The sequence below is a fragment of the Dendrobates tinctorius genome, unplaced genomic scaffold (assembly GCF_039654945.1).
Source record: "Dendrobates tinctorius isolate UK_male_01 unplaced genomic scaffold, ASM3965494v1 ptg000126l, whole genome shotgun sequence".
NCBI classification, from domain to species: domain Eukaryota; kingdom Metazoa; phylum Chordata; class Amphibia; order Anura; family Dendrobatidae; genus Dendrobates; species Dendrobates tinctorius.
In genome coordinates, this window is record NW_027361794.1 from 12,400,133 (window position 1) to 12,414,068 (window position 13,936).

The following is a 13,936-nucleotide window of genomic DNA, read 5'->3' on the forward strand; positions in this document are numbered from 1 at the left end:
ATCTGACGTTCGGCAGACGCGTCTTGCAAGCCGTAGTCCCTCCCTAAAAAATTAACGTTGGCATGACTCCAAGGTGGCTGTCGTGGAAGGTGACTAGAGAAAATAGAATTAGACTTACCGGTAATTCGGTTTCTAGGAACCTTCCACGACAGCACTAATTTCCCTCCCTATATGATGTATTTACCTGATGATTCCTGCTCTACTGGCGGTAACTATTCATGCTAGTATGTCAGAAAAAACACTGAGGTAGCAGGAAGGGGAGGGTTATTTAACCTCTTTGTGTTCCTGTCCCCCATTAGGGCGGGGAGACATCCTCCAAGGTGGCTGTCGTGGAAGGTTCCTAGAAAACGAATTACCGGTAAGTCTAATTCTATTATCCCACATCATCCCGTCAGCTAGAGCCACTGGACAGCTACCACTAATATCCCACATCATCCCGTCAGCCAGAGCTACCGGACTACTACCCCTAATATCCCACATCGTCCCATCAGCCAGAGCCACCGGACTACTACCCCTAATATCCCACATCATCCCGTCAGCCAGAGCCATCGGACAACTACCTCTAATATCCCACATCTCCCCATCTGCCAGAGCCACCGGACTACTACCCCTAATATCCCGCATCATCCCGTCAGCCAGAGCTACCGGACTACTACCCCTAATATCCCGCATCATCCCGTCAGCCAGAGCTACCGGACTACTAATATCCCACATCATCCCGTCACAGCCGCTGGACTACTACCCCTAATATCCCACATCATCCCGTCAGCCAGAGCCACCGGACAACTACCACTAATATCCCACATCATCCCGTCACAGCCGCTGGACTACTACCCCTAATATCCCACATCATCCCGTCAGCCAGAGCTACCGGACTACTACCCCTAATATCCCACATCATCCCGTCACAGCCGCTGGACTACTACCCCTAATATCCCACATCATCCCGTCAGCCAGAGCCACCGGACAACTACCACTAATATCCCACATCATCCCGTCACAGCCGCTGGACTACTACCCCTAATATCCCACATCATCCCGTCAGCCAGAGCCACCGGACTATTACCCCTAACATCCCACATCATCCCGTCAGCCAGAGCCACCGGACTACTACCCCTAATATCCCACATCATCCCATCAGCCTGGGGTCAGAACCAGAGCGCTGAGTGGAAAGGTCCTAACTTCCATACCGGTGATCCCTTTAAGAGAGGCCTGGCGTCAGAACCACAGCGCTGAGTGGATTTGCCCTGACTTGCATACGAATGATCCCTTTAATAGAACCCTGGGGTCAGAATCAAAGCGCAGAGTGGAACGGTCCTAAGTTCCATACCGGAGATCCCTTTAAGAGAGCCTGGGGTCAGTACCAGAGCATTTGAAGGCAATTGCCCTGACTTCCATACCGGGGATCCCTTTAAGAGAGGACTGGGGTCAGTACCAAAGTGCAGATTGGATTTGCCTTCACTTCCATACTGGGGATACCTTTAAGAGGGGCCTTAGGTCAGAACAAGAGCGCTGAGTGGATTTGCCCTGACTTGCATATCAATGATCCCTTTAATAGAACCCTGGCGTCAGAATCAGAGTGCTGAGGGATTCGCCCTAACTTCCGTACAGGAGATCCCTTTAATAGAGCCCTGACTTCCATACTGAGGATCCCTTTAAGAGAGGCATGGGGTCAGAACCAAAGCACTGGATGCATTTGCCCTGACTTCCATACCGGAGATCCCTTTCAGAAAGGCCTGGGGTCAGTACCAAAACGCTGAGTGGATTTGCCCTAACTTGCATACCATTGATCCACGGGAGGGGGGGATTCATTTGTCATGTGCTCTGTGCTCCTTTCTGGGGGGCAGACAATGGCTGGAGCTTATGTTCCTGGGGATGCTAGATTTCTCCCACCATGTCAGTGTCTGCTGAGGTGTTGTCAAGTGGGAAAACGTGCTCATAGCAGCCAATCACAGCTCAGTTACTTTTAACCAGCTCTGGAGAAATGAGAGATGCTTAGGCCTGTTTCACACTTCCGTTTGTGACCATCAGTCAAGATCCGCCGATTTGGGAAAAAAACGGATCCGCCATTTTTCTTGGCGGATCCGTTTTTTTCCTCAGACGTGCATTATTGGCGGATCTTGACGGATGGTTGTCCATTTGATCCGTTTTTGTACGGATCCGCCAAGATTTTGGCGTCCGCTCTGCGGCCCTGAGGGAGCATGTAACATTTTTTTCGTGTCCGGATCCGCTATTTCCCGATTTAACCCACGTTTCTGTCTGGCTGCTGGACAAAATTCTTTCTCTGTCTCTCTGTTTGTTTCTTTCTTTCTTTCTTTCTTTCTTTCTTTCTTTCTTTCTTTCTCTCTCTCTCTCTCTCTCTCTCTCTCTCTCTCTCTCTCTCTCTCTCTTTCTTTCTTTCTCTTTCTCTCTCTCTCTCTCTCTCTCTTTCTCTCTCTTTCTCTCTCTCTCTCTCTAATTCAAATTCAAATAGGCTTTATTGGCAGGACCAAAATACAATTAGTGTTGCCAGAGCAAGAAAAGAAGTGTGGCAGGGGAGTGGATTATGGTAGTGGGGATGGGGTGTTGGGGGCAAAATTTGGGGAGTGATTGTCCATTTGGAGGTCTTTAGTTCCTCCTCATCTTATGACATGTGGTGACATATTGGGCGGCGACCTCCACCATTGATTCTTCTTCCCCCAGTAGGATGCAGAGTTTCCTCTCCTCGTCCTTGGATGGGAAGTCTGGGGTATGGGTGGTAAGTTTCTGGAAGGGGGAGTCCCTCACTGCTGAGTATTTGTTGCAGTGCAGCAGGAAATGCACCCTATCTTCCAGAGCCCCCTGCTGGCAGTGCTGGCACAGTCTGTTCTCTCGTGGCTTGTATGTCTGTCGGTGCCGCCCTGTTTCCACCTCTAGGTTGTGGGCGCTTAATCTGTATATACTCAAGGTCTGCCTGTCTTTGGGGTGGCGTAGCCTTTCCAGGTATGGAGCCAGTGTGTAGTCCCTCCGCAGTGACCGGTAGATGGTGAGTTTCTGGGAGTTCTCCAATTCACTCTTCCAACCCTCTATGTATTGCATCTTGAAGCTCTCTGAGATCTCTTTTATTTGGGCTTTAGTTAGGGTGTGTTGCTGACTTTGGTTGAGCTGGCTGCCGAGGTTCCTGGCTTGCTCTTGGCTCTGGCTCAGCAGGGCTTTATGATTTTAGGAGCTGGGGTTGCTGTTCTGTATATGCGCCTGGTGTGATAGCGCCCTCTTGTGTATAGTGAGCCATAAGGGGAATCGGCCCAGCTCTGCCCGACAGGCTATGTTTGAAGTGCTGCGATGTACCTGGAGGAGATATTTCAGAACTCCAGATGGAAGACTTCGGTTGGGCTGGAATCCCACTTTTTCTGGTCTGGATAGGTTGCTGGACCCCATACCTCGCTGCCATATAGCAGTATAGGTGTGATGATGCTGTCGAATATCTTGAGCCAGACTCTCACCGGTGGTTTGAGGTGGTACATTTGTCTTATGATGGCATAGAAGGTTCTGCATGCTTTCCCTTTCAGGGTCTCTGCTGCTTGCTTGAGGCTCCCGGTTTGGCTTAGCTCCAGACCGAGGTAGGTATAGCTGCTTGTCTTCTCTAGCGTGGCACCATTTAGTGTGAGGGAGGAAGTGGAGGTTTCTTTAGAACTCCTCTTTTGAAACACCATGACTTTGGTCTTCTTTTGGTTGATGGGCAGCGCCCATGTGGTGCTGAATGTTTCCAGCACGGCCAAGCTATCTTGGAGGCCTCTCTCGGTTGGGGAAAGCAGCAGGAGGTCATCTGCATACAGCAGGATCTTCACCTCTCGGTCGTGCAGGCTGAGACCTGGGGCAGAGGAGGATTCCAGGGCCGCTGCCAGTCCATTTATGTAGATGTTAAATAGAGTTGAGCTCAGGCTGCAGCCCTGTCTTACCCCACGGCACTGCCGGAAGAAGGCCGTCCTCTTTCCATTCACCTTCACGCTGCACTGATTCTCAGTGTATGAGCTCTTGATGATGTCGTAGGTTCTGCCACCTATTCCGCTCTCCAGGAGTTTCAGGAACAGACCTGGGTGCCACATTGAGTCAAAGGCCTTCTTGAAGTCCACAAAACATGCAAATATTTTCCCCTGTTTTTTTCTATGGATGTGGGTCTTGATGAGGCTTTGCAGGGTGTAGATGTGATCCGTGGTGCGATAGTTTGGCATGAACCCAGCTTGGCTTCTGCTGAGGGTGTCCCGCTGGGTGAGGAAGGTGATGATCCTTTTGTTAATAATGCTGTTAAATAGTTTTACCAGAATGCTGTTAACACATATTCCTCTGTAGTTTGCTGGATCATATCTGTCTCCATTCTTGTAGATGGGCGTTATGAGACCTTGACTTCAGCTTTTTGGGAAGTAGCCAGCACTCAGGATGTTGGTGAATAGTTTTGCCAGTGCTGCATGTATATCTGGGGAACTGAATTTGATCATCTCTGGCAGGATGCCGTCACTGCCCGCGGCCTTCTTGCATTTCATAAATTTGATACTGTCTTTTATTTCCAGCACACTGATTGGTATGTCCAGAGGATTTTGGAAGTCTTTGATTGTCTCCTCCATGTCTGAGTTTAGTGGTTAGGTGCTTCTGTTCTGGGGTTAGGTCTTCTTCTGGTATGTTCTTATAGAGGCCTTTGAAGTAGCTGTGCCAGATGTTGCCATTTTGGATGTGGAGGGTGCTCTGCTTGGGCTTTGTGCCGATATGATTCCAGGTCTCCCAGAATGAGTTGTCCTGGAGGGAGTCCTCAAGCTTCTGTAGTTCTTGGCAGATATGCCTCTGTTTTTTCTCCCTGAGAGTGCGTTTGTATTGCCTCTGTAGGATGTCATGGGCCGCTCTTAGGTCCCTGTTGTTTGGATCTCTGTGCTTTTGGTTTGAGGCTACCCTTAGGGAGTTGCGTAGTGACTTACATTCTTTGTCAAACCATTTTTGGCCTTGTTTATTTGTTGGTTTCTTGGGGTTGGTTCTTCTGATGCCTGCTAGCTCTGCCATGGTGTATAGGATGTTGTTAAAGTCATTCACTGCCCCGTTGACCCCTTGCTGGTTTGATGCGTAACTACTTGTGTTGAAATTTACAAGTAGCTCTTGGATATCGGTTCTGTTAGTCATGTTGGTGTATTCAGTGGATAACTGTTTGGGCCACTTGTAGGATGGTGGCAGGTTGTGTAGACTGGTCAGGTGTGGCTTTTCTATGGATTGTTTGTCCGTGGATCTCATGTACAGCAGTGTCTGGTTGTGGTCTGACAGGTGGGTTTCAGGGGTGACTATGAAGGCATTTATGTTTGCTGGGTCTATGTCCGTTATTGCGTAATCCACCACACTGCTGCCCAAGTGGGAGTTTAGTGTAAATCTCCCTAGTGAGTCCCCCCTGATGCGTCCATTCACTATATACAGCCCCAAGCTCCGCCACAGGTTCAGCAAGGTTCTGCCGCTTTTATTCACCACTCTGTCATAGCTGTTTCTTGCGGTCTGTACTGAGTCATTATAGAAGGATCCATCTCCCATTACATATGTGTTTCCGTCAGGTGACATGTAGTCCTTCTCTGTACCCGTCCTGCATTGAGGTCTCCGCAGAGGAGCACTCTGCCCATGGACTGGAATTGGGCTGCCTCTCTCTGTATGACCTCATAGATGTCCGGCTTATAGTATGGGGATTCTGATGGAGGGATGTAGGCTGCGCAGAGGTAGATGTCTCTTTCTCTCTCTTTTTTTTTCTCTCTCTCTCTTTTTCTCTCTCTCTCTTTTTCTCTCTCTCTCTTTCTCTCTCTCTCTCTTTTTCTCTCTCTTTTTCTCTCTCTCTTTTTCTCTCTCTTTTTCTCTCTCTCTCTTTTTTTCTCTCTCTTTTTCTCTCTCTCTCTTTTTCTCTCTCTCTTTTTCTCTCTCTCTCTTTTTCTCTCTCTCTCTTTTTCTCTCTCTCTCTTTTTCTCTCTCTCTCTTTTTCTCTCTCTCTCTTTTTCTCTCTCTCTCTTTTTCTCTCTCTCTCTTTTTCTCTCTCTCTCTTTTTCTCTCTCTCTTTCTCTCTCTTTCTCTTTCAAATTCAAATAGGCTTTATTGGCAGGACCAAAATACAATTAGTGTTGCCAAAGCAAGAAAAGAAGTGTGGCAGGGGAGTGGATTAGGGTAGTGGGGATGGGGTGTTCTCTTTCTCTCTTTCTCTTTCTCTCTCTCTCTCTCTTTCTCTTTTTCTCTCTCTCTTTCTCTCTCTTTCTCTCTCTTTCAAATTCAAATAGGCTGTATTGGCAGGACCAAAATACAATTAGTGTTGCCAAAGCAAGAAAAGAAGTGTGGCAGGGGAGTGGATTAGGGTAGTGGGGATGGGGTGTTGGGGGCAAAATTTGGGGAGTGATTGTCCATTTGGAGGTCTTTAGTTCCTCTCATCTCTCATCTCTCTCTCTCTTTCTCTCTCTCTCTCTTTCTCTCCTTTTCCACAGGTGCTGTACCTTTAAATTTTTACCTTCGCCAGATCCGTACATCCGCTGACCCCCGTTTCTGTCAGTCCGCCTGCGGATCCGTTTTCCGCTATTTTGGCGGATTTTAACTGACAGAAAAAACTGAAGTGTGAAACAGGCCTTAGTGATTGTTTGCAAGGAAAACTGTTGTTCATAGCAACAAATCACAGCTCATATATTAAGGACAATAAAAAGAGAGGGTCGGGGAACCAATGCCAAGGAAGGGGCACAACACAGGGGACGCTCGAGTATATCATTAAAAACAGAATCTGGACCATACAACAAATTTATATGTAGGCACAATTATGTGGAGTACATGAGGTACAAGTAAAGTGCAAATGCATAAAAAAGTATGTGCAAAAAAATTATATATAATATGTGCAAAATAGTATAGAGCTGGTAGAAAATAGCCATAAGGTGTAAGTGCATTCAATGCAATACCAGTGCATCAACAAATTTTGCCAACATGACAAGAGACCACAATAGAGCTAAATGATCATGGTAGTGTTCTATATAAAGAAAATATATCACATAGTGAAAATAAGGTAGCTAAAGTGAAAAGCACAGTGCTATTACCTCGTGTGCTGATGGAGTCCCCAGGATGTGCATCTAATAGATCTAATAGATGCGCCTTTTCTGGGCAGCTTGGTGCTGCTGTTTTTAGGCTGGGGGGGCCAAGAGCAATGGCCCTTTAACATCCTGAGAATATCAGCCCTCAGCTGTCAGCTTTAGTCAGGTTGTTTGTCAAAAATAGGGGGGACCCCACGCCTTTTTTAAAAATTATTTACTTAAATAATTTTAAAAAACAGCGTGGGGACCCCTCTATTCTTGAGAACCAACCTTGCTGACAGCTGAGGGCTGCAGCCCCCAGCTGTAAGTTCTGTCTGGTTGGTTCACAAACAGAAGAGGACCCCACATCGGGTTATCATTCATTCTTCTCTCCTGCTCGCTGTTGCCGGCAGAGAAGGAGAGAAGAATGACAGCCGTGTTCAGCACCATTCGCAGGGGAACAGCGCTTACAGTAGCGCTTCTTCCCCGGCGGTCGTCCATGAGCACAGAGGACAGTGTGAACTGTTCTCCGTGTGCTCGTGTTCAGCATTTTTGTGGACCGTGCGCTCCCACGAACACTGACATGTCTCCGTGTTTTTCACACGGACCGTGTGTCCATGAAAACACGCTGACATATGCATAGACCCTTCATTTTAATGTGTCTACGTGTGTCAGTGTCTCCGGTACGTGAGGAAACTGTCACTACACGTACCGGAGCCACTGACGTGTGAAACCGGCCTTAGATGCCATGTTTGCTTTTGACAGCAGCAAGTGTTTAAACTGGCAAGGTTTTTGTTGCAGCTGCACCTGTGCCGTCCCTGAGGTGTACATCTATGTTCTGGTGCCAAAAAAAGGTTAAAAATTTATTTTAAAAAAATTAACGTGTTAAAAATAATGAAATGTGTCTTCTGCTTTTTTAATTTTTTTTCTTTTTCTTTTTACAAGAATTGTTGGAGCCAATTTTCTTTTGAAACATATTAATGTCTAATTATTTCTGGGATCTTTCTTGTAATCTAGGAAAGCCTAAGGCCAGAAATAAACCCCATAAATCATTGTACATGGAGAGTTTGTGATCAGATAATTTCTGTCCGTGGTGTTTGTGCAAGCGATAAAGCTTTTATAAAAGTCTCAAACTTCTGTGTGTGACTCAGACCTGAGATCTAACGTGGTAGAAGATTATAGTGCGGGGAAGACGGGAAACCTTCATATAGACGGCCGGTGGGGATGGAGTCAGTGATGGACTCTGGACAAATATGTTTCTAGAGCCGTAGTAGAAGATGAAGATGTCGTCCTCATCATGAAGTAGTTATTTCTCCTGTCCCGTGTAATGAATATCTCCTGCAGTATTGCTAATGCCGATTCCAGTGTCGGTAAATGAGAGGAGAATTAGCGTTATGGAAGATGAGTCTATGAGGAACGTATTCAGCTGCCGACTCCGAGGAGGAAACTGCTTGTTGTCTGTGGCCTAAATATATAGGTTTTATTAGTAGATGTAAAGAAGAAAACTAAATACTGTAAAATAATAAATCTCCTCATATGTTTCCCTTATTATCTCCAGTAATTGTATTATTACACAGGATTTTTATGATGTTACATCGGCTCATCTTCTCATTCAGGTCTCTACAATATCGGATCCTCTCAGTGAAGATCTTCTATATAAGAGAATTTTCCTGATTTACCCATCAAGGATGGATATGGACAGAGACAAGATGGCAGAGAGGATATTACACCTCACCCTAGAGATCCTCTTCCGGCTTACTGGAGAGGTGAGAGATTCTGATGACGTCACATTACATCATTCTTATCTATGGGAATAACAGATGGACAGAACTGGAGAGGTGAGGACTCTGGAAATGTCTGTAGTGAGATTTATTAATGTGTCTCTCCATAAACAGGATTACACAGTAGTGAAGAAGACCTCTAGTGAGCGCTGTCAGGACCCTGTGTCTGAGGGATGGGGAAGACCCCTGAGCCCAATCACGGAGCCTCCACCTCACCGCCTGATACATGAGGGCTTCAATGACCAGAAGATCCTAGACCTCATCAACAAGATGATTGAGCTGCTGACTGGAGAGGTGACACTGCTGGGAATGCTGGGACATTATACAGTAATGATATGAAGGGATCCGGGGGCTGACGGTATCATTGTATGTGTCAGGTTCCTATAAGGTGTCAGGATGTCGCCGTCTATTTCTCCATGGAGGAGTGGGAGTATTTAGAAGGACACAAAGATCTGTACAAGGACGTCATGATGGAGGTTCCCCAGCCCCTCACATCACCAGGTAATAGACAGGACTAAATACACACGGCCTATAATTATCTGTATGTAAAGAATGAATTCAGTCCCTGTATGTGTTTCCTCCAGATCTATCCAGTAAGAAGACAATACCAGAGAGATGTCCCCGTCCTCTTCTTCCACAGGACTGTAAACAAGAAGATCCAAATGTTCCCCAGGATCATCAGGTAGATGGAGAGAAGGTGTCATGAGATCTCCCCTATGATGTGTAGACGGCTATGAAGGTCTTGTGCTCAGTCTTGTTTTATCCACCAGTATTATATGTTTTATACTTGTGTAATGAGAACGGTGGAGATGGCAGGATTAGAGCTGATCATAGATGTGACTTCTTCATCTGTCTGAGACTTTTACAATATTTGTTTCAGGCTGAAGATCTGACCCATATTAATAATACAGAGACATATGTGAGGGGTGATGAGCGGTGTAAAGAGGAGATTCCTACATATGACTACCCAGGTGAGTAGTAACAACTAAATACAGAGAAGTCACAGATTCTTCTCAGTCATTTTCTGTCGCTGCTTTATCGGTGGTGCATGACTTTCGTGTGATCACCATTTTGCCACTAGACCACAGCATTCTCCTCCACACAAAAATGTTCAAATTACTTTGGGCATTGAAAGCCAAACTAGCTAAATTAGAAGACGCTGACCGTTACCTGCCCAGAACTGTAAACTACAAAGCCAAGTGACAGTGTACATAGAATATGCTGACAAGTTAGAAAATCACTTCAAGAAACGTATTATGATGGGTCTGTGAGAGAAAGTGTATGGTAATGATGCTGTTGGTTTCCTAGATCCCTGATATATTATTGGATGAATCTACCTTCTCTCCCTTCTGTGCTGCTGAATGTCTCATATGGTCCCTACAAGACCAGGTCCAGTCTTTCTGGCAAAACTTTGCTTTTATGATCGACAACATTAAATGTGCAGTGAGGCCAAGTGTGAATTTCTGTACAATAACCGAATTTCCCTTTATCCTGACTTTTCCATTTCTTTTGAAACTGACTAATTTCAAATAGTATTGTGATAAACTACATCAGAAACATTCCACCTGTGCCATGATAAAGTAGCATTCAAAATAATAGCGGTGTGCTCAAAAACATGAGTTAGGCCGGGGTCAGACTTGCGAGAAACTCGGACGAGTCTCGCACGTCAATACACGGCACTGCCGCCGGCACTCAGATCGGAGCGCTCCGGTCCCGACTGCCGGTGGCAGTGCCGGGTTTTGACGTGCGAGACTCGTCCGAGTTTCTCGCAAGTCTGACCCCGGCCTTAATAACAAAATCCTTATACTAGTTTTTATTTTTGGGAACATTGCACACTGGCATGAATGCAGAGTTTAGAGGTCGTCTGACGAATTGTCTGCGGCCCTTGGACCCAAAAAGAGCATTTTTACTTTAATCAGTTAACAAAATGTTTCTCCATTTCTGTTTAGGCCAGTTAATGTGTTCTTTGGCAAATTGAATCCACTTTATTACGTGTCTTTGCTGGACTTCTTGCTAATAGATTAGCTTCACACAGGCGTCTTCTAACAGTCACAGTCCTCACAGGTAACTTGTGACTGTCTGTGATCATCCTGGAGCTGATGAGTGACTGAGCCTTTGCCATTCTGGCTATTCTTCCATCCATTTGAATGGTAGTCTTCCATATTCTTCCACATCTTTCTGGTTTGCTTTTCCATTTTAAAACATTGGAGATCATTTTCGCTGAACAGCCGATCATTGTTTATAAGTTTTACCCTTTTACACTTGTTTATAAGTTTTACCCTCTCCAATCAACTTTTTAATCAAAAGTACCCTGTTCTTCTCAACAATGTCTCCATCGACCCATATTTCCCAGGCTTTCAATGAGAAATGCATGTACAACATGTCCTGATTCACACCTGTTTCCTCACAGAATGATTGACCTCACTAATTGACCTCCACACTGCTATTATTTTGAACACTCCCCTTTCAATTAATTATTCTAATGCACAGATTCAAAAACCTGAAGATCGTGAATGTGGAGTCAGGTGGTTTCCTTAGAATCTACTGCACCAACTGGTAAATTGTTTGACACGTGGTGATATAATTTAAACCAAAAACAGTGATTAATCCCTTTGAGACGAAGCCTGTTTTCACCTTCCTGACCGGGCCAATTTTTACAATTCTGACCACTGTCCCTTTATGAGGTAATAACTCTTGAACGCTTCAACGGATCCCGGTGATTCTGAGAATATTTTCTCGTGACATATTGTACTTTATGATAGCAGAAAAAAATCAGAGCACCTTATCGCACAAAATAGTTAATAAATAACATTTACCATATGTCTAAATTACATCAGCACAATTTTGAAACCAAAATTGTTTTTTTAGGAAGTTATAAGGGTTTAAAATTGACCTGCGATTTTTCATTTTTTCAACAAATTTTACAAAACCATTCTTTTAGGGACCACATTAGATTTGAAGTCACTTTGATCTCGCTTTGAGGGGACTATATGAAAGAAATGTGACACCATTGTAAAAACTTCACCCCTCAAGGTCCTCTAAACCACATTCAAGCAGTTTAAAAACCCTTCAGGTGCTTCCATGAAAAATCATGGAAGGAAAAAATGAACGTTTTAACTTTTTAGTCACAGAAATGAACTTTTAGCAACAATTTTTTTATTTTCTCAAGTGTAAAAGGAGAAAATGGACCACTAAAGTTGTTGTGCAATTTCTTTTGAGTACGCCGATACCTCATATGTGGGGGAAAACCACTGTTTGGGCGCATGGCAGGGCTTGGAAGGGAAGGAGCACCTTTTGACTTTTTGAACGCAAAATTGGCTGGAATTGAGAGTGGACAACATGTCGTGTTTGAAGAGCCCCTGATGTGCCTACACATTGGAAAACCCCCATAAGTGACAACATTTTGGAAACTAGAACCTTCAAGGAACTTATCTAGCTGTGTGGTGAGCACTTTGAACCCCCAGGTGCTTTAGAATGTAGAGTCATGAAAATAAAAAAAATCACATTTTTTCCCCCAAAATTGATCTTTTTAGCAACAATTTTTTATTTTCACAAGCGTTTACAGAGCTCCTTATGTGCCTAAACAGTGGAAATCTCCCACAAATGACCCCATTTTGGAACTAGACCTTCCATGGAACTTATTTAGATATGTTTTGAGCACCGTGAACCTCCAAGTGCCTCACAGAAAATTATAACGTTGAGTCGTGAAAAAAAACCCATATTTTTTCCACAAAAATGATATTTTAGCCCAGATTTTTTTTATTTTCCCAAAGGTAGTAGAAAATAGACTGAAAATGTTGTTGTGCAATTTCTCCTGAGTATGTCAATACCCCATATGTGTAGTAAAGCACTGATTGTGCGCACGGCAGGGCTCGGAATTGATGTAGTGATATTTTGGATTGCAGAGTTTGATAGAACGGTCTGCGGGCGTCATGTTTGCAGAGCCCCTGATGTGCCTAAACAGTGGAATTCCCCCACAAGTGACCCCATTTTGGAAACTACACCCCTGAAGGAATTTACCTAGAGGCATAGTTTTATAGTAATGATTATAATGCCTTTGGTTTACTGGTGTATGAATTTATAATGTGTTATGTGTAAGGTGTGTGGGGTACAACAGATTATAAAAGTGTGTTGTGTCAACAGGGTATAAACTAATTGTATTAATTTGTGGACCTGTGATACGCTTTGAAGCAATCCTTAATGTAAAGGCCAGGTTTCTCAGGGCAGGTTTCACAATGGTAAGCTGTGTCCTTTTGGTTTCCCCACTTGGAGCATACTCTGCACCATTTTTTTGATCGTCCTTTCCTCGCTGTTTGAGGAACCTGTCCTGGGAAATGTTGACCTAGGACAATACGGGCACTATCAGTTTCAGAAGTACTGGGACCCTCACCTTCCTGGGTGCAAACATTAGGGCCTTGATGACTACCTTCTGAAACTGAAGGAAGGTCTCCGTATTGCCTGCAGATCGGAATAGCACAAAATTATTGTACATTGCCATCTGTACAATGTGCACTGCCAATTTTTTGTACCATACTTTGGCTTTTCGCATGGAACTGTATGGTTTGAGGACTTGATCTGAAAGATCTACATCCCCAAACACAATCTGGCTTTGGGACTTGTTTTGTGGTCCCACAAACAGTGACAAGTGAGCTGTTGTCACTTTGTATGGTGGTCAAGATAAGGATATCCCTTTTGTCCTTATACTTGACCACCAGCATGATATCGCTGCATTGGGTTTGGCTTTCACCTTTTCTCAGCGTTTGCTCAGTTAGCGGCTTAGGGAGGCCTCGCTGATTTTTTTTCACATGGTGCCACATGCAACTGTACCTCTGGCAGAGAGGGCCTTGAAGAGTGGGATGCTGGTCTGAGGCTGAGTGCAGACGGAGTTTTGAGCCCTGCGGATTTTTCCGTGCAGAATGGAAGAAAACCGCAGGTCAAATGACCTGCATTTTTCCTGCGGATTTCTTCCATTTTTCACGCGGTTTTCATGCGGTTCTTGTGCGGTTTTCCATTGCGGTTTTCCCCCTGCGGATTTGGTGACAGGGGAAATGGAAAACCGCACAAAAGAAGTGACATGCTGCGGATTTTGTACCGCGGGAAAACCGCGCGGAAAAATCCGCAGCGTCTGCACAGCGTTTTTTT

The 13,936-nt window shown here is 44.9% G+C and overlaps 1 protein-coding gene across 5 annotated transcripts in view; it reads left to right on the forward strand.

Moving 5' to 3' along the window:
• LOC141047289 (uncharacterized) overlaps positions 1–13,936 on the forward strand; it is a 147,521-nt gene that overhangs the window by 8,570 nt on the left and 125,015 nt on the right. For 3 of the 5 annotated variants that reach the window (XM_073542337.1, XM_073542335.1, XM_073542336.1), the window contains exons 2-6: positions 8,630–8,779; positions 8,909–9,088; positions 9,172–9,295; positions 9,379–9,476; positions 9,675–9,765. In XM_073542337.1, coding sequence (XP_073398438.1) covers positions 8,630–8,779; positions 8,909–9,088; positions 9,172–9,295; positions 9,379–9,476; positions 9,675–9,765 — 643 coding nt within the window. The remainder of the gene's footprint in view (positions 1–8,629; positions 8,780–8,908; positions 9,089–9,171; positions 9,296–9,378; positions 9,477–9,674; positions 9,766–13,936) is intronic. The other 2 variants (XM_073542338.1, XM_073542339.1) reach the window with 1 other exon arrangement.